At 44.3% G+C, this 20007-nt stretch overlaps 1 protein-coding gene across 2 annotated transcripts in view; it reads left to right on the top strand.

The window, feature by feature from the left end:
- The first annotated feature begins 1975 nt into the window (after positions 1 to 1975).
- The window catches only part of TENT4B (terminal nucleotidyltransferase 4B), a 43004-nt gene continuing 24972 nt past the window's right edge, over positions 1976 to 20007 (top strand). For both annotated transcript variants that reach the window (XM_082320253.1, XM_082320252.1), the window contains exon 1: positions 1976 to 2667. In XM_082320253.1, coding sequence (XP_082176379.1) covers positions 2123 to 2667 — 545 coding nt within the window. In that variant the 5' untranslated portion in view covers positions 1976 to 2122. The remainder of the gene's footprint in view (positions 2668 to 20007) is intronic.

Here is a 20007-nt window from a genome sequence, read left to right as displayed (position 1 = left end):
GAAAATGCATTATGTTTCTAAATAACCTTTTCTGAGAATTTATCTTTTCAGTAAATAAATGATTTAAAGTTCAAAGTCATGATTAAAAAAAAAATCACTTTGACCATATTCAAGTAGTGTTTTTTTATTGGGGGGGTTGCTCTCTCTCTTTTTTTTCCCCCTCCTTTTTTTTTCTTTTTAATACCCTGTAGGTATACTCCCTAATCTAAACCTTTGTGGTACCACACCACCTGTGTGGTGTCCTGGCTTTAATTGCTTGGGACTAGTGTTGCTACTGAGGAGTCCTGTAAATTAATAAACCTCAGTCCTAAAACAAAACTTGTTTACATTTATGTTCTAGGAGTGTAGAACTAAACACTTTTTTTCAGAATTAGCTTTAAAAAAAAAAAAAACTGATTTTTTTTTTCCTGTTATCTCCTTAAGGATAACATGAAATTAGTTATTAGATTTACACTCACTTTTCTGTGTTGTTTTTTAAAAAAAAAATGTATTAATTGAAACCTTTTTATTTGCATCTTTGATGTAAGAGGAACATCAGGCTAGTCATTTTCTAGTTACCTTTTTCTGGTATAATTCTCAAAATAACTGAAGAATGAGGGGTTTGGAAAATGGGGTTATTCAGGGCAGTTTTCCTCCAATTGCAAGCTGTGCTTAAGTCCCACCAGTTTGGACTTGGCTTTTGATAGTAGTTTTAGGTACAGATCCTAATTCTCAAAGCAATTAAGTCTGTCAACTCAAAAAACAAATTTCACCCTGCAGCTTCTTGCTGCAGTTGGGTTTCTCTCGGGCAACGCATGTCGGACGCCCTGTGACAGAACAGAGGAGGGCTGAGGACAAAACGCCCTGCGCTGGGATAGTGGGGAGAAGCCCGCAACCTTAGTCTTTGGTCGTCATCAGGAAGCGGTGCTAAGACTTTTTCTTTGCGAACTGTCCACCTCATGGAATACTTGGAATTGAAATGCAGCTTTTTAATTCCAAACCCTCCACCTCCATCTTCCGAAAGATAAATCCTCTCCCATGCAATTCAGAAACTATGGGAAACACCAGGCCCTCCCTGCAGTACGCCAGAAACTTTCTAGCTGGTATTATATTAAAGATGTTTTAAGGCTGTAGTATGAAAAGACTAAAAATAAAACCAAATCTGACCAGAACTTGTACTACTAAATGTTGCTGTTTGCCATGTTGTGTATGTAATGTGTTTTTCCATCTGCAGAAGCGTTGGCTATACAAGTATGGCACCTCGGCTATCTTTTCCTCTGCTTTGGAGCTGAATGAAAGGCAGGAAGACCTACAAGTACCCGTAACAGTTTTAGGGCAGCGCGGTGGCAGCTGGCGGTGTACGAGAAGGGTAACGCGACCGCAGGAGACGCCGCGCACCGCAGAGCGCTGGTGCTGGTGCGCCCGCCGCCCTTACCTACCGTACCCGTGCCCCGGCCCCGCGGCTTGCAGCGGCAGCGCCCCCACAGCGGCGCCGCGCCCCGCGGCTGCTCGGGCGCCCGCCGCCCCCGCCCGGGCCGCCCCCGCCGGCGGTGCTGCCCGGCGGTGCTGCCCCCTGCCGCGGCCTCCGCCTGCGGCCCCCGGCCCGCCCCGGCTGCACCTGCCGCCGGCGGGGCTGGGGGAGCCGGGGCCGAGGGCTCGTCCGCCCGGCGCGGCCCCTCCCAGCCGCTGCCCCGAAGCGCGGGGCCGGTGGGCTCCGCCGGCGGGTCTCCCTGCAGCCCGCGCCCCGCCGAGGGCCGGGGCCGCCCCGGGCCCCGGGCGGTTCTGCCGTGAGGGGAGCCGCCGCTCTCGCCCGAGAGCCGCCGGGGCCGGCAGAGGCGCGAGGGGAGGCCGGGGCGGTGGGCGCCGGGGCCGCGGGAGAGCCCGGGGGCGCCGCCCGCCCGGCCGCCGCCGCCGCCGCCCCCCTTTATTGCGCGCGGCCCGTGTGCCGGCGGCCCAGCCGGGCCCCGCCTCGCCGCGCTCGCCAGGAGGGGCGGGGGCTGTGGAGCGACGGCAGCGAGCAGGCAGGCGCGGAGCTGCCCTTCCATAGGAGCCGCCATTAGCGCTGGGACCCGGTGACAGGGTCTCGGCGTCGGCGGCCGGCGCGGCGCGGGGAGCGGAGGCGGCCGGGGTGGGTCCCCGTTTGATGGATCCCCGGATCGCCTGGTTCCAGCCAGAGCAGCTCGGCCCCTCGAACCGCCTGTGGATGCAGATCTGGGAGACCACGCAGGGGGTCCGCAACCTCTACTTCCAGCAGCAGCAGCAGCAGGAGCAGCAGCAGCAGCAGCAGCAGAGCGCCCCCGCCGGGGCCGGCCCGGCCTCCCCGCCCGGCATGTACCGCGCCCCCCGCGCCGACCCCCAGCCCGACTTCCTGCCGCTCGAGAGCGCCAACAACCAGCACAACCGCAGCCACCACCAGGCCTCGCCGCCCCCGGGGGCCGCCGCCTGGGCCCGGCCCGTACGGGGGGGGCCGCCCGCCGCCGCCGCCGCCGCCGCCAGCAACAAGAGGAAGCGCGACAACAAGGCCAGCACCTTCGGGCTCAACTACAGCCTCCTGCTGGGGCCCCCCGGGCAGGGCCGGGCCCCCGCCCTGGGGGACGAGCCGGCCGCCCGGGCCCAGGCCGGCCTGGCCGAGCCGCTCTACACCGGCACCCCCTGGAAGAAGAGGAACTACAGCCAGGGAGTCGTGGGGTGAGCGGCCGCGGCGCCGGGCCGGAGGGCGGGCGAGGGGGCGCCGGGCAGCGGCCGGCGCCGGGCCCGCCCCGGCCCTCGCAGGAGGCGGGGGCTGAGGCCCTTCCCGCCCCGGGGCCGCACGCTGGGGCCGGGCGGCGGTGGCGGGGCGGCCGCCGCGCTGCGGCGGGGGGCGCTGGGCCGCGGCACCTGAGGAGCGGCGGCGGGGCGCGGCCCAGGCCCCGGCCGGTGGCGCAGGGCGGCCGGGCCGGGCCCGCGGGGCACCGCTCGCCGCCGGCGGGGAGAGACGGGGGCGGGGGGCGCCGGGCCGCCGCTCCGGCTGTCAGTGCCCGGAGCGGCCGTGCGCGCCCGCCGGTGCCCGCCGGCCGAGCGGCCTGCGGCGGGGCAGCCCTTCGTGCGCCGCGGCGCTGGCCGTCCCGCCCTGCGGGGCGAGCGACCGGCCGGGGCGGCGACTCCTCGCGGGAGGGGGGGGGGGTAAACGCGCTTGGCGGCGGCGGGGGCAGCGCCCGCCGCGGGTGCCCGTGTGCATGCTAATGGTGCGGGCACGCCTATCCGCAGGGGACGGGAGCTCCTCGCAGGCTTCTGCTGTCACCGCCCGTGCACGTGGGGCGCGGTACACGCTCCGCGCGGCTCCGGCACGGGAGTTCCGCCGTCGCCCTGCGCTCGCCGGGCGGTGATGCCGGTTTTCGCTGTTGGTGAGGCGTCTGATGCCGTTGCTGCTCACGCACAGGCTGCGGGGCTGGATGAGGCGCTTCCCCCGGCTGGCGCTCAGGGCGGCCGGGCTGGGGAGGAGGGAGGGCGGCAGGCAACACGCTGTCAGCTCTGCAGGTCCTGCACCGCTGTCCGCCGCCGCCGCTGCCAAGCACGCTTTGTGCATAGTGGGAACTATAACGTGAAAAACCTAATAATCTGCTACATGTGGATCAAGTGCATAGTAGGAACTATAATGTAAAAAAATTAATAATCTGCTGCTGTTAAAAGAAATTGCATAGACTAGGTAATTACAGGGAGAGTGTGTTTTCTAAGACCTGACAGAGAAGGTATGCACACATGCTGGCACCCACTCTCAGAAATAAACTTGCATGCATGTATAGAGCGTTATGGATTTCAGTATGGGATTATTAATGGTTTTCATGGAGCTCTGACTGTGGAATGCGTGTGCTGATCTGAGTATTTTGTCCGTAGTTTTTTTGTGTTAGCTTAGGTCTCATCGGTTGGCGTTGCATGAGCCCACAGAGATCGAGGGCAGGCAAACACGTACCTTCTGTCCTGTTTACCTGAAAACTGTTTTGAGCCCTCCCTCCTTCCTTTTTTTAAACATGGGGATGGCTTTGAATATGGGTGATGCCCTGGATAAAAGGCATTTGGTAACTTCTGTGGCTTTTTTTTTTTTTTTTTGAAGTTCATGCTTTTCAAAATATGACCTTTGCCTTGACCCATAGCATGCCCCTCCTCCCCGCGGCAAGAGCATGTTGACGTGTATTTGACTGGTTAAGTATGGATTTCTCGCGTGGTGTATGCAGGTGTAATACCCTTTCCAATCCTGCTCCTGTGCTAACAAGTCTGGCTTCGTTCCAGAGTTCAGATGGCAGAGGTGTATGGTGACAGTCGAAGGCCGGGAAGAGCTCATTTTAGAAATCGGTAATGATTTGGGTGCGTCAGGTTTTGTGTGCCCAACTTGCACCTGAGGGTCCTTCAGCCCCCTCCCACCAGAAAGTGTTGACCTCTCTGCCTTCCGACATTGCCGTTCTCTAAGATTTGTCAAAATGACTGTTCAAATTTGCTGGTCGCTTTGGAAAACAAACTCTTACCACCTCTGGCTCCCTCTTTGCTTGCCAGCTCCTATATTATCTTTACTGCTGGGGTTATAATAATTCATAAAATGACACTGCAGAAGTGTGCTATTTTAAGTTCTGTAGTCACTATACATTGGAACCTTCCATAAGTTTCCTCACAAGACTTGAAAGTAATGTGTGCAAAACATACCAAGTACTGAATTTTTTAAGTTAGTTTTTGGACTCTCTATCTTCTAGCTTGTCACTTATTTACTTGAAGGCTGAGGAACATTTTTAGACGTGCCTTTCTCTCTCTCTCTCTCTCTGTCTTGTAAATCCATAAACCTTTTCCTTGTATTGAAGATATAGGGGGAAAAAAGGGTGGGCTTCAGCAAGAGATTAATAATGATAGTAATAACAACAACAACAGCAACTGTACGAAAGTATTCAAGGTGATGTCTGGGGCTAGAGTAGAATTTCGATTGAATCAGTTTCAAACTCCAAGTGGAAGCACATTGTGGACTTGTTTTTTTAATAGTATCAAAAAGTACTCAAATATGTTGGTCTGTATTTGGCTTGACTGTCTCGTTTGTGGCATATATTTATGTGATGCTGAGATTCTGTTTTAGCTATTTCCTTTGTTCAAAGCAGAGTAAGGTAGAGTGTCTCTAAGATACAGCCCTACATTGCTTTTCCTAAATTATGGAAGTGACTGATGTTTGCTATTTATTCCAAAGGTATTTAGAGGAAGACGGCTAACAAACGTTGAATGAAAAACTGTGAAAACAAGTTCTAAAAGGAGCTGAAGCCTCTTAGGAAAGCATAGAAAATGCTTAGGTCTTGCGAAGGTTGCAGTGTGACCGACTGGCTGCTGGCAAGGCCGCGTGAAGCCTCCCGTGTAACTGCCTATGGAGTGCACTAAAGTGCTGCCATTGCTCCCTCAGTACAAGTTTCTTTTGAATAACTGTCTTGTAAGGCATCTGTCTCAGGTCTTGAGACACTGGACAGTAATGATGGATAGAGAGGTTTGTAACCTAGCAAATGAGGTTGTTGGTAAAGTAAATATTTTAAATTAATTATTTCCAACATGAATTCCCAAATTTGTGCTCACTAGCTAATGGGGAAAAAGGATACCTGCAGTTCTATTACAGCATTACTTGTGTGTTAACAGGTACCTTTTTCTTCCCTAATTGTTTAAGTGCAAATTGTGAAAAAATAGTAAAGGCTTGATACTTTTCCCTATGTACCATCCTGTAATTTTGTTCAGTTAATCACTTTAAATTTTGAGTCTTTTGAATACGAGAGTGTTGTGGAACAGTCCCATTTTCAGAACGATTAGGCCTGATTTGCTGGCAAACACAGCTGAAAGCAGACATGTGGCATTCATTTTTCCAGTGCAAGGATGTCACTTGTGTGTATGGCTGTGCAAAACCAGCTCTGAACGTGCAATTATATTGATCAGCTGTCTGGAAAAACAGTCCAATAATTTTTAGCTAATTGGACAGTTTATGTAAACACGTAACAGTGTGTAACTAGCTGTCTAAAGATTTAGATAAGTTAAACATGTTGAAATAATGGAGATTTGGGTTAAAAGCTAAGTATCTGTTCAGTCAAATCTTTGAGTTTTTTCTTTTCAGGTTTTTTATTTTTATTGAGAAACAGACTTCCTTAGTTAATGCTATTGATATATACAGAGAGATAACTAAATAATTAAAAAATAACCCACAACAGTATTGTTTTTGATTTCAAGATAGATTTCTTATAAAGCACGCACAATATTTGCTAGCATTCACCAATGCTGAAATTCTCACCAACGCTGACAGTTCAACATGTGGCCAGTTTTTACTCCTGCAGGTTAATGGTGCTATTGTATACATTGTATTCTGGCCTGTCTTTTATATTTTCCCTTATTCTAAGTTTTCAGACTTGCAGCTCTGTTAATAATGTAGATGTTTGCATTGCAGGTACCCTGCTTTGTTCTGGCACTCTTAACTCTTTGACTTCTGAAATATCACTGTAGATCAGTTGTCTAGTGCTGCCTGCAAGTTGCTTTGCACCAGTCGGATTCAGCTTGTGTATCTTACATCCTCTGGGGACTTTGTCAACAGACAGGGGTGCTAAAAAGAACAGATAGCGCAGAAAATGAATGAAAAGTTTTACAGCATGTGTATGATGTTACTGTTGACTTAACACGTAGCATACCTTAAAGAGTTTAATAGGATTTGTCTTGACAGGGTACTTAGTAGCAAAACTTAAGGATGCAGGAAGATGTGGGGATTGGGGTTTTGGAGGGATTCTCTGTGTGTCTGTGTGACCCAAGGGCAACAGTAATGTTAGTAGTGTCACAATTAAAAAGGAAGAAAAAGTATTTGGGATACTGAAATGGATGTTTTACAGCTTTTACTGAGTTTAGATTGAGCCTAGCTAAAAGGTGACACAAGAAGAACTGCTTAAGCCAGAAGCCTGAAGTGTAACAAAACCCAAAAATAGAGACTTGCACTTAAGTTTGGCCTGTCTTGTTGTAGGTTTCTGTGATTCTTGTGCCAAAGGAAAGCATCCAGTTCGTACGCAGTTCCCAGGTAGGAGATGTGGATTTTGGGACTCTGTAGGGAGCTGGTTAGTTTTCACAGGAATCTGCAGCCAAAGGCAAGAACCCAATCAACGTGTGAGTTTAAGGAGGGAAATTGTGTAATATGTGCTCCTGAGGAGGAGCCTGGGTTCGATAGAAAACTGTGTTTTGAAATTTTGAATGCACAGTGTTTTGAAGTACTAATGGAAACTTTAATACGAAAGGGAGAGAATCCTACGACCCCCAGAGGAGGGGTGTGCACGCAGATGTGCATGCACTCGCAGGCTGCCGAATTGGGTGGTACAGAATTGAGCAGGCTTCAGCTTATTTGATGTAAGGGTTCCCAGCACGTTGCTCAGGATTCCAGAGAATACCATGAAATAAAATCATAACTACATTAGGAAGAAAATAGCTTAAAGCCATACGTCTTTGCTACAGAAGTCCTATTATGATTCTTTTTCATGTGAAATTTGTCAGCTTCTCAGGTCTTTTAATCTCTTTTTTGAACAAAGCTAAGTACGTTAAGGCAGGTGCAAGCTCATTCTCCACAGGCTTTGAGCTGACCAGAGGGCACGTAGCTACAGTAACACAGCCGTCTGCCTGAGATAACTTACCCTGTGTCTCTTTAGCTCTTACTTGCTCAGGCCCTTACGTGGTATCAGCCACAGTAGGATGATCTCCCCGTGGGTTGGAGTATGAACAGAAAGAGCTGAGTGTAGAGCAAGCAGAGCAGGTGTAGAGTCATAGAATCATTTAGATTGGAAAAGACCTTTAAGATCATTGAGTATGTGTACCTGCAGCAAAACCTTGAGCCAGACTGAATGCCTAACTTAGGGAAATCTGATAAAATCCTAATCAATTGTGTTTTTCATCATGTACTCTTAACTGCTTAAATCAAATGCATGGGTGGTGCTTGATTTGCTGTTGCATTACTGGATACATACAAATGCTTCACCTAAGGAAAACAAGCACTTTTGTGCACAGGCTTCTGACTTCTGGTGAAACAATGGGGTGCGTGCACGACTTCTAAATGTATCTTCGGTTAGAGTAGTTGCATGCTTTTTGGATTAGTGAAGACATGTACGTTAAAACGCAGGTTGCAGTTGAATTCACTGTACATCATGCGTAAAAATGAATTATTCGGGAAAAATGCATAGACACAAATCTGGTTGCTCCCTGAAAAAGCCTCTGAGAACAGTACTCTCTCCTCACCGTAGCGGCGCATGTAAGCTGTAAGGTAGAAGTGCAAGGATGTGACTCGAGTGCAAATCCTTTTCTTGTATCTGTCTGATAAGATCCACTGCCGCTCTCCGTCTCGTCCTGAGTCATGCCACAGCACAGTTCTGGCAGTACCCTTGTGACAGCTTGTGCAGCTCTTGAAGGCGGTCATCTGGGTTCTATGGAAGTGAAATCGGATATTTCCCCACAGCCTCCTGTAGTAAGAAATTACTTTTTTTGGAGGGCCTGGGAGAGAGAAACAAGTTTACTAGGGGATGAAGATGTTGGACTAAAGGCAGTTTGAGGAAACCTTTAGGAAATATACTGTAAATATTATATAACTGTATTGTTTGAGCTTGCAGAATTTCGGAATGGTGCCAACATTTCAGCATGTTTTGTTTAAACAATTTAAGGAGGACTTCAGAGGCCTGCTGGTTTCTACATGTGCAAGGAAACAGCATGTGAATATATTCTTGTGAACTGTTTTGTTTTCTCCAATTCTTATCTTCTCTTTGGGACTCGGGCACCTATTTACCTTGGAGTGGCTATATAAGGAACAGAAGTTTGGCGGACTCTTTTTGGTAGATAGGGATGTCTATATTAAGTAATAGGAAGAGTGTGTCATTCCCTCTTGTGTGCTTGCTGATTCCCAAGAGCTGATACATGCTTTCTGTAGCAGTATGCAGTTGAAAAAAGAGGATCTCACCCTGGATCTTTATTAGTATTATATTAAACTGTGGGGGGGTTGTAGCTCTTACTTTTTAATTGGCAAACTGTTATTATAAGGTTAGTTTTAGGAAGCCTGAGATTGCATTGTTGGTCCTAGCAAATAGGTGGGGACCCGTATCATGAAAGCATATTGTTGCATTTTTCTCTCCTTCAGTTTTTTTTTAACCATCTTACTGTTATACTTCGTTCCTGGGCAGCTTATACTCACTTATTTAAAGTTGGAGTATGAGGTCTGGTTTTTACTTTGGGAATTTGCAAAACTTTGAAATGCGGTTTTGAGAAGTTGTGTATGTAACCTTGCTATCAAAATAGGCAATAATAGAATACGTCATATTTTGTTTTTATTGACCTCATAATTTGGTCGTTCAGAATACATCTCTGAATATGGGGTATGTGCTCCAAAGTAATGCATGTGCCCAAAATTAAAGAGCTGACTATTGCGTCAACGTTTTTTGTTTTATGTTGCATGTGATGTACAACAATGGTTCCTACCCTCTTTGCTGGATGTTGGAGCTGGCAGCAGTAGCAGAATGTGGCCCAGAGCCAGGTTAGGTATTGTGCTGAGAGGTGTGTGTGCTGGTAGTGACATAGTGACATAACCAGTGAAAATCTTGTGTAATACATATTATAAGCAAATAAATACTATTGTTGTTCTTAGTGAGCATTTTGCATGCTAATTCGTTATTTGAACATGCTAGGATTTCTTAAATGATGAGCATTCGTCTTTTTCAATTGTCTTTTTGGATGTACTGCCACAGAGTGCTCAAGATGTCAGTTGTATTTGAATATTGCTTTCTGTCCCTTTGCCTAGAAATTGGGGCTAAATAAAATATTCCTATAAGCAAGAAAGGGAGAGGAAAACTAGTAAACTGGATGCAGGCTTCAGATATTTTTCTTAGACTGCAAATACCTTTACAGAAGGAGCAATTTGAACTTTAATCATTTTGTAACTTTAACCTACAATAGATAACACAGCAGGAATTTTTTCCTGGAATACTAGGAACTTGTGATGTCAAAGCAAGAGATAGACATGGATTGAGGCAGCAGACCTCTCGTTTGTAAGTTTGTGCAAAAGCCTCTCCTACAGATCTTTAGAGCCTGTTTAAATCTTTTCAGTAACTTTGTATTGGTGATACTCATGTGTTGTGTCATAATCATGTAATTAATGTATTAGTATTGCTGCATTCAGTATAGGTCTTTTGATACTAGCTGTCCCTGATGATTATCTTTCTGACCCTTATAGCTGTGTCACAAAATTTGTGTGAGACTGAGCAGCAGAGCCCATGAGCTGATTGTGTACCACAGCCGCTCCCGGGGTCACGAAGCTCTGAGGGTAGGTCGCAGGTAGGAGGCAGCTGCTCCAGGGCAGTTCTAGCACATGGGCTCGGTGTGAGGATGAACTGGCTGCACGACTGGCTCTGAGGATGTCTTGTGCTGGTACATCAGCAACATCTGTTCATTTTCTTCCTCCCATGGTGACAATTAAGATTATTTGGCAGCCCTGATTCCAGATCAGCCTCTCTGACACTCTCGTAATGTCCTCCACGGCATGAGAACTACATCTGAATTATTCAAAAGCGATGTGCAGCTAAAGTCTTGCTACAGTTTTACAGGCTTTACGGTGTGGAATTCTCCATCACCATACTGTATTGCATACATCTTGCAATTTTTTTTTGCATTGCATTTTACAGGATTTGTACTGGAAAACAAAGGTAGCAGAGGCTCAAATAAGCAGACGCTTAGGATCAAAGTAGGTGTCTGTGCATCTCCACTCTTCCGTCTTGTCGGTGTGATTTATTGGGGGGGGAAATAGTCAATACTATACTGAAAATATTGTTAGACAGCATGGAGGAAACAGTTTTGTGATTCTACAAGTAATGGGGTATAACAATGGACAAATGCAAGCATTAAAGTCCCCTAGAAACTTCCAAATCAGGGAAGTGAGGGTAGTAGAGGAAGAGGTGTGTAGGTGAGTAGGAACGTTGGCTGATCACCTTCACTCAGTGTAGATTTACTTCCAAGTAGATTTAAGTACACAGCATTTAAAGTGCTTTCTTACAATTACTTTGTTTATGGACCCAGTAAAATCTGAAAGAACTTGCATTAACCTGTCACAAATATTAAGTATAGATAAACCCTTCATATAAAGTTGTACTGTAATTAGAGTAAGAATACCACTAAAATACAGCATGCAGGTCTATCTTGCTGTAGTTTGATGACTAAGGTGTTGATCTTACTGTTATGTGTCAATGTGTAGTCTAAAGATAGTGAGTCCTTAACCAAAGCTTGTTGACCTTGCCTGACCTCTTGATGTTGCGATCGATCTAGATTGAGGAAGTGTGATAACGTAACTTTCTTTTCTTAAGTTTTTGTCTCACTGTGTTAGTTTTAAAGCTATTCACTTCCTCTGTTACTTTAGGAACAGCTGATATTTTCTTACGTATTAGAAAAAGCAAAAGTTTTTTTTGTTCTGGTTCTGGGTTTTTTTGTTTGTTTTGTTTCAAGGGGATTGTTACAAAAAGCATACTCCTTTATACGCGTTTACATTCCTCCCCCTTCTCCCTCAGTGAGATTTTGGCTTTCATGTAAAATAAGTATGCATATCATTTTTGAAAATTGTGTGAAGTTTTACTCTGGACTTGCCTCTTGCACAATGGCTTTATCTCTTATGTATTCGGAGGTACTCCTGGTCGGCAAGCTTTCCATAACTGTCGGTTAAAGTATTGAGTTACACATAGTGCGGTGAAGGAACTATCTTGATCTGAATAGTGATCATGATTGCAAATCACACAGTCTTGGGTCAATATTGAGCCAGGCTGAAAAAATGAGGTCCTGATAGTTTATTTTATTTAATTTTTGCTTTGTTATGTCACGCTCTTCTTCAGCTGGGTGATTCAACTTGGGTGCTTGAGGATCTTCTATTTACTTAGCCTTCTGGTTGTGTGTTGGACTCAGTGCCTTGCTGTCATTCATCCATGGGGATTTTTCCTTGTAGTTGTCATACTTGGCAGGTACTCACAGGAGAAAATGTTCATGTTGATTTTTGCCTTGAAGAGCTAGTTTGTTATTTGAGGTAAGCAGCTTCTTTACGTGTACCTCTGCTTCCAACATCAGGTGGAAGAGAAGTTTGCTTCATTGAGCTGTTGGATTTCCTCTTATGGGATAGTTCTTGAGATTAGGCAGAACAGACAGTACTGTCTTGCTTTTGTTGCTGTCTTGTAATTACATTATACATCAGCTGCAACCGTTTTCTTAGCTAAAATCTATCTAAATTTGAATTAACTAGTGATCTTCTGAAGCTGCTCTTGTTACAACTTGGCCAAATGTGGCAGGGCATATACAGGTGGTAAAAGATAATGTCTCAGTGGCAGTAAGTAGCAGTGTCAGCTCCCGGCATAACAGCACCTTGGAGCAAATGAAGAGAATAACTGTGTAATAACAAACTTCCTCTCTTGTTTCTTGTATAATGTGGTATTTGCCCGTAGGCATTAAGTCACTGAACATTATAGGCTGGAATAGTTCATTTCAGCCTTTGCTCCTCTGAAGCATACCTGCTTCAGGCATGCTGAAACGTGCTCTTTCTAGTTGCTATTGATTCAGCAGTTTGTAGAGCTCACAGCGAGCCTCTTGCGCTTCTCTGATAGCTGGTCTCCACTGCTGCATCTTCTAGTCACTTTTTTGGTACGCTAGAAACATTTGCGTAATCTTCAAATTATTATTGAAATGATTTTGAGAGAGTGGTTTCAGTGAGTTGAGTGAATTTTGAGTGGGTTTCTGAGAGCTCTGCACAGGCCCTCACTCTCCATTTGCTACTTTTTTTGGAAGACTGTGCCCAAATGTATTAATGCACAACATGTGGACGGCATGAGGTGTGCCATGGCGGGGATGTCCCATCCTAGAGCAGGTTCTGGCGTTCACCTATGTGATATTAGGCCTGGGTTAATTGTGAGGACTTAACTCTCAAACCATTCAAAGTCCCTTTTTTCACCACGTGCTGATTCTTTTGTCCTTATGTCCAAGCAGAACCCAGCAATTGAGGTAGTTGCATGAAACCTTTTATAAGTCATCTTTCAGCGTATATTGGTGTCTCTGAATTTTAAGATTTTGGACTCATGAAAAGTGTTTCAGAGAAGTATTTTCTAGGCTTATATTGGTAGTTTTCTGACAGATGTACTAGCTGAAGCTTCAGGGGAAAGAAAAAGATAAAAACCATGATTAATCCACAGGGTTAGTCAGAGACCGGCTTCTCCAGATACTTTGAAGGACAAGACCAGTCACCCACATTGAAGGGGGAAGTATTTCTTCCAGTTCCTGACACTGAAGCTCTTGAGTGTGCATCTCTATCACTGGGCTAATAGAGGTGACCTCAGGAAACATTTTTCTGTGATCTGCTTAGGCATTGTCCTTTTTTGACAGTTACTGTTTGTAGCTTTCTAGCCCGGAGTGATAAGCAGAGCAAAAGGAGGCTGGTGACTCTCCAAAATATTTTGCAGGTTGAGTGCTACTGCTCCTGGCCCATGGTTTTTGCGGTACCTGTGCATCCTGCCTTGCAAGTGGGAGTATCAGCACAAGAGAACAAACCAGAATATGAACAGATAGTTTCTAATATGTACCTTTAAGGGAGCGTATTACTGCATCATGAGTCCCAAAATGAATGCTGCGTTGTTTAATCTGAACATAGTTCACTCTGCACACCCTTACTGTAGAGATAACCAATCATCAAAGTAAAAAGTTACCTGAAATGTTCCTTGTACCTTGCCATAGTATGTGTGATTATTGTTCCTCTTCCTCCTTCAAAATGCACCTGCTCCAGTCACTTTTGAGCATTTGGAAGTGAAAGGGACAACTGCTTCTGGGACTTGAATTTTGCCTGGATATGACAGCAGAGCATCTAAACTTGTATTAATATTGTAGCAGAGTGTCACCAAAGTACAGTAGCAAGCAATAAATGGGTGATAAGCTGGTTCTGAACATGTGCTAAACAGGTAAGTTGGGGTCACTGTCCATTTTGCTTGAAGAACATAAATTTAACACACAAACTTAAAACCTTGTGGTTTTAATAGTAAGTGCTAACTTCAAATCTTTTCATAAGAAGTTTTGAATACTTCTAATATTGGAGATGCAACAAAAGTGACTTGTGGCTCACTTTTATATTCCTTGAATGTTCTGAAATGCTGTGCAAAATCCTCTCCTCTCAAAAAAAAAAAAAAAAAAAAAAAAGAAGCCACCCAAAACTGTCAGTGTTAGAAAATGTTGGAAAGCTTTAGGAATCTGCGTTGACTTTCCAGGTGGCATACTGGCACTTCAGATTTAATTTGAAAACGTTCTTATGCTGGAGCTGAAAAGATGTTAACAAACTGCAACTGTGGCTAATTATTGGACTTAATATTTTTATATTAAATTATTTTAAGTTTGATCTAATGAGGTACTGAAGCAGAGGTGTTAGAGTTTTATTCTCGGTTCTTCTGCCTACTTAGCAGCTCAAAAGCAGGCTTGCTGCACAGATGGACGTGAAGTGGCTTTCTGGAGTTAGCACAGTGCACTCTCAGGTGCGTGTTACTAATTTGCAGGGACAAGAGTGTAACCAGTACCGGCTGCTTACAGGAACTCGGACTTTAAACAGCTTTTTGATTTGGCTTTGAGGTGAACAGCATAAGCCTGGGGTTGTGGTAGCGTCTCCCTTCCTTCTTAGGGACTGATGTGGGCTTATTTGGGGTGGACATTTGAAAGTTTAAATCAACTCTGATGGAAGGAGACGGGAGTTAATAATTACATTGCTCTCCTTCTTTCCATTTAAGTAATCTTTCAAGTCAAATAATTTATCAAGTCATAAGCAAGAAGAGTATTTGCCAGGCAGGACCCGCTGCGTGTGTGAAAGTACAGGACTTCACTCTCTGCTGTGTCAGAAAACCCTGTTTTGAGCCCTGCACGACGCTTGCCTGGCTTCACGTTGGGGGACCCTCCACGCGCGCAGCCGTTTACGTGGTGACAAAGGTCTGTGCTGCGAGTTCTTAGCTCCGATCAGAGCCTTCAGCTGGAGATTTTTTTCCCAGCACGCATTATCCATCGGAAGTGCTCGTCAGCCTGCAGGGAGCGTGTTAGTCTTGCCTCTGCCCAGATAGCATGAGGTGTCATTTATTGGCAGGTCACAGATTGTTTGTTTATGTGATAGTATTTACTACACTAACAAAATAGCAGCAATATACTAGTGATGTATAAAGAACTGTCCTGATAGCCTGGCTTTATGAAGACAAACAGAAGGGCGTAGTAGCTGACCTGCTGTATCCCTCTGTTCTGATTTAATAGTAACACCACTGGTGATATTTGCAAAACTGATCTAATACTTTTGTTTTTTTTTTTAACTGCCTTCTCCTGGCTGTTGTGCTGATACAGAAGGGGTCTACTCGCAAGCGTTGCGGTGATTTTCTGGCTATAGCTTTTGTTACAATCCTAACACAAACTCAAACATCACTGTGTTATTGGGAAAGTTCAGCTAATATAAATTGAACTACTACTGATACCGATAGTTATTTTTACTTCTTGTTGAGCTCTTGTTTAAAAAGAACTTAAAAACTGTTGTTCGGTCTTTTTGAGTGAGAGCTTTTTAAGCAAGGGGAATTGGCAGGCTGAGGAATTACTAATTCCCCACTATAGGAAAAGGATACCTTTAACTTCTCTGTGGTTTTAGCTGTTTGGAAATTTACCTCAAGTTGTAATTACAGAATGTATGAAGTGCATGCTAACAGTTGCACTTTAAACTTAAAGGCTTTTAAAAATATATATCCATATTTTAAATTATGACTGCGTAGTTGGTCTGTATATGTAACTGTTCCAACAGACTAATACTTTTCTACAAGTGAGCTAAAGAAAAACCTTGTGGTAGTATTTTATAGGAGATGTTGGAATTACTGGTGTGTTTCAAGATAATTAGATATTACTAGAGTTGAAGCCTTTTTGTCATTTTGAAATAAACCAGCTATTTCCCATCTCTGCTCTTCCCACTTTGTTTTTCCTGCACAAAACCTTTCTCTCCTGCTTCATCTTGTTCTTTTGTTAGTACTTTTTCTTTCAGCTCATTTGAGATAGCAGTTTCTCTTAATATTTTTTTTTTCACTCCTCTGTTAGCAAAACGCACGCCTTACTTTGGCAACCCATTGCCTGGGTGGAAAGAAGCAGCAGAGTCTCATAGCACTTGCTTACAGAGATGGGAAGGAGGGAGGATATGTAGATACTTTCCAGGGAAGAAATAGAAGGCTGTTCCCACACATGTAGTGATTCAGCTAGATTGTTTTTATGTACAGCATGATAAAAAAACCAAACCAAAACAGAACAATGGGAAGTAAGGGTACTTCTCAAAATGGTCTTTCCAGTTGGCATTTGATGTTTTTGCTGGAAATCCTGTAAAAATAGAGAGCAAAACTGAGTATGTATATGGCATGGGTTTAAAAGCCAGTGGATCAGTTGCAGAGTTGTACTTCAGATTGCCTTTTGGTAGGGCTAATTCAAGCATCTGATTTGTAATTAAAGTTCAGTAGGACTTTTTTTCCTCTTAAAAGACAAATTTCTGTAGGAAAAATTCTAGTATATCTGAGTGTATTTTAGGAAGACAAGGCACACATTGCAATTTATAAGCAGACAAAAAATGCTCGCTTCTACCTTGATAGGAAAAAAGAGTCTCTTATATTACTTCTTGACTAAAGAATGTGCTTGGGAGTTTTAATTAGAAATAACTTGAAGCAGTTTAAGGAAGACAGCATTCATCCTGATGGAAGCAAAGGATCTATAAAATAAATAAAAAACTGAAAAGATGGAGATAACAATTTAAATAATTGAAAAGAACTGCCCACATTGTTTCTTTCTCCTGTGTTTTAATATGTCTCTACTACACTTTGGTAATTTCCATAAGGCAGTGCTATTTTAATGCTTTTTATAATGCAGTTAAACCCATAAGTTAATGTTAAATCCAGAACATAAATAAAAAGCTACATTAATTTGAGGGGTTTGGAGGGATGGGTGTTGATTTGGAGCAAGAAAGAGGGGACTATGCTATACACTTTAAAATATTTGCACAGGATAGAAATTGTAGGTCTTAAAATGTAAATTTAGTGGCATCTTTTTTTACTCCACAGCATCTGAAGAGATGTGCATAATCAGCCCACCATATATTGTTGAAGTGAACAAACTAACTCCATTCAGGAAAGTGTTTTCAAACTCAGTATCAGAGTGCTTAGATTAATCCCGAAAGACATTAGTCCTGAAAACAGGATCTGGGTTCCCGAATCATTTATGTATTTGTGAAAATTTTGCCCTCCCTCAGTCCTAAAAGGCAATTCCGTGAATTACTCAGCAGACGACAAATGCTAGTCAGGAAGGTCAAACTGTTCTTGGGTAAATACCGAAAGCTACTCAAATATCGCGTGGTTGCTGGAGGTGGCCTTCTGGATGTAGATATGCCAGTTGAAGGTGTTTCTTCCATTGGCCTCTTCTCGCCCCTTGCCATCTGGGTGGAAGTGACTGCTGCTGCCGTCCTTGAGGGGTCCTCTCCGGGCTCTTAGGAGAAGTCAGTTGCTTTAGCTGAACTGATGAACGTGGTGGGATTTAACCTGGCTAACTTTGCCGTAGGTGGATTAGGAGGGCTTGTGTAATCCTTTTATAACAGACCTTGTCGCTGGGAAGCCGGGGAGTGGTAACAAACACCTAGGCTGTAATGGAAGGGGACAGAAATAAATCTCATTTGCCTAGCTCTCTGCTAAGTGCAATTCTTTATTTGCATCTTAGGAAACTGTTTATACAGTAGATATCCTGATTTTTAGTGATGTTTAGTCATATGGCAGTGGAATACCTGTTTATTTTGTATGTCTGTTTTTAGGTAAACTGTGAAAAGATGGTCTGTGAAGCTGTATTTCAAACGGGTGAACCGAACTGAAGAAAAGTGTGTGATATCAAAACCCCAGCTCCTTAAGCTTTCCTGGTTTTGTCAGGTTACTAATACGGACATCTTTGGGATATTTCATTTTAAAGCTCCCATAGAGCATATGTGGCTCAAAATGTGGTTACTATGTGACCTACAATATATTGATATGGTTCAGTAACTAAGGATATAAAAAGTGATGGTCAAAGTCTCTGAGGCTTTTGAAAATTGTTTGCTTTATTATGCACAATTTTAGTTTCTTATGAAGTCTGATGTATCAGTCACCTTGAAACTTAACTGCCTATTAAATCACCTGCAGATGCAGTTACGTGTTTTTTCAGTAGTTTAAAACCTAGCAAATATTAAAAGAATTTGTCTGCTACAGAGGCCCACGTGGTAGGGAGAGAACCTCAGCAGATGCTTCATATTTACAGTTCCCTTCACCGCTCTAATGTTTGGTTTTGCTTGAGTTTGTAGGTGGGAAAATAATTTGTGATCTTTACAGTGTCTGCTGTTGCTCCTGCTTTGTTATTCAACATAGGTAAATGGTAATAGTAATCTAGAAATTATTTTATTAAGCTCGTGGGAGATTAATGTTAAAATTGAAAGTTAATTTGGGAAGCTGTTGGATTCCCCATCTTGTAGAGTGTCAATGTTGCTTTTAAAATAAATATAAAAAAAAAAAAAAAACACAGATGTGAAGAGGAGAGGGAGCATTGGGCTCCCTGTGTCTTTCCTTTATCTTAGTTACAGTTTTGTTCAAAACCACTTCAGGACCAAGTACGTCGCAGATGGGAGAGGGAAAAGCTTTGTTTAGTTCATGAAACTTCTGAAGGATCAGAATTTCCTGCCATAATTCTTTTTTTTTCTAGAGTTGCAAAACCAGTACCATCTTTTTCTTAGTAAAACACCTTGGGAAGCTTCAAACTGAAGTTATTCTCTCTTCTCCTTCCTGTGCAATGCTAGCTTTCCTCTGCCTGCAGTTAGGACTCTTTAAGTATTGATGCTTTCAAGAAGCTAAAATACCTCAGGTTCCTCTTTCACATTCTTCCCCAAAGACGATTATAACCATGAAATCGACAATATTTCTCTTTATTGCCTTTGATTTTTATTTTTTTTTCTCCAGATGAGACTTAAAATGGTAAGGGCAACTAAACACTGTCCTATAGGAATTATTCATCCAAAGAAAAGTCAGATACAAAAGGCTTATTTAGTGCTACGGGGGTACATTGCAAATATCCCATCCAAGTGTGGATATAAAATCAATAAACTCTTAAATAGGAAGTGATTCATCTTAAAGCATAGAGTTTGGGAAGGCAAAAGTCACTTCTGTGTTCATTGCTTACTTTTACCCACCGTCTGCAGAGGTTCTAAATAATTTAGATTTTCATCGTTGTGAAAACGAAGCTTCCTCCAGAAAATCCTGCCAAAGAATAAGTTGTAGTGCATGAGCACTGTATGATTTTTTTTTTTGCACATGGTTAATATCCATTGTTTTAAATTATCTTCAGTGATGTTGCAAGTAGCATTTCCTATGCAAAGGAATATATATGCCCAAGGCAGAGGAAGCTCTTTGGGATGGATGAGCAGAATTTTTAACCCGTCATTTTTAATAGTTGGAGCAGAAGCTATGGGTAACACCCTGATGAGAGAAATTAGAACATGCATGCCTGCATAATTTCTCCTGTGAAATGAAGAGTGAAGAAGAGCCAGAGGAAAGTGGAAGTATAACACAATTCCAGAATGACAAAAGGAGGAAATTTTTCAATTAAAACTTATTACTCTGGTTAGTATAATACTGCATGTTGGCACGCAAAGGCAATACTTAGCTGCTATCCCGTGATTAAGCAAAACCAGTCAGAATTATCTTCATCCTGCTGTCTGCTCTGCTTAGCAGGACGGTGCTCTGCTTCTCAGCTGCCGGGGGCGGGCAGGGAGGGCCGGGGTATGGTCCCACCCGGGGCCGCCGCTGGTGCGGCTGGCGAGTGCTGGGCGTTGGTTGTGTCGGGCTGGCTTCCTCCGCCCTGCTGAAATCGGTGAGCACAGTGGGCTGGTCGTTTACTCTGCATCAGGCTAGCGCAGAGAAGTGAAACTAGCAGTATCTGCAGTTACGTTTCACAAAGCGGCGTGCCTCCCAG

The sequence above is a fragment of the Platalea leucorodia genome, assembly GCF_965183815.1.
Source record: "Platalea leucorodia genome assembly, chromosome: 8".
NCBI lineage: Eukaryota > Metazoa > Chordata > Aves > Pelecaniformes > Threskiornithidae > Platalea > Platalea leucorodia.
The sequence above is the reverse complement of the archived record's forward strand: the minus strand, read 5'-3'. Positions and strand labels throughout refer to the sequence as shown.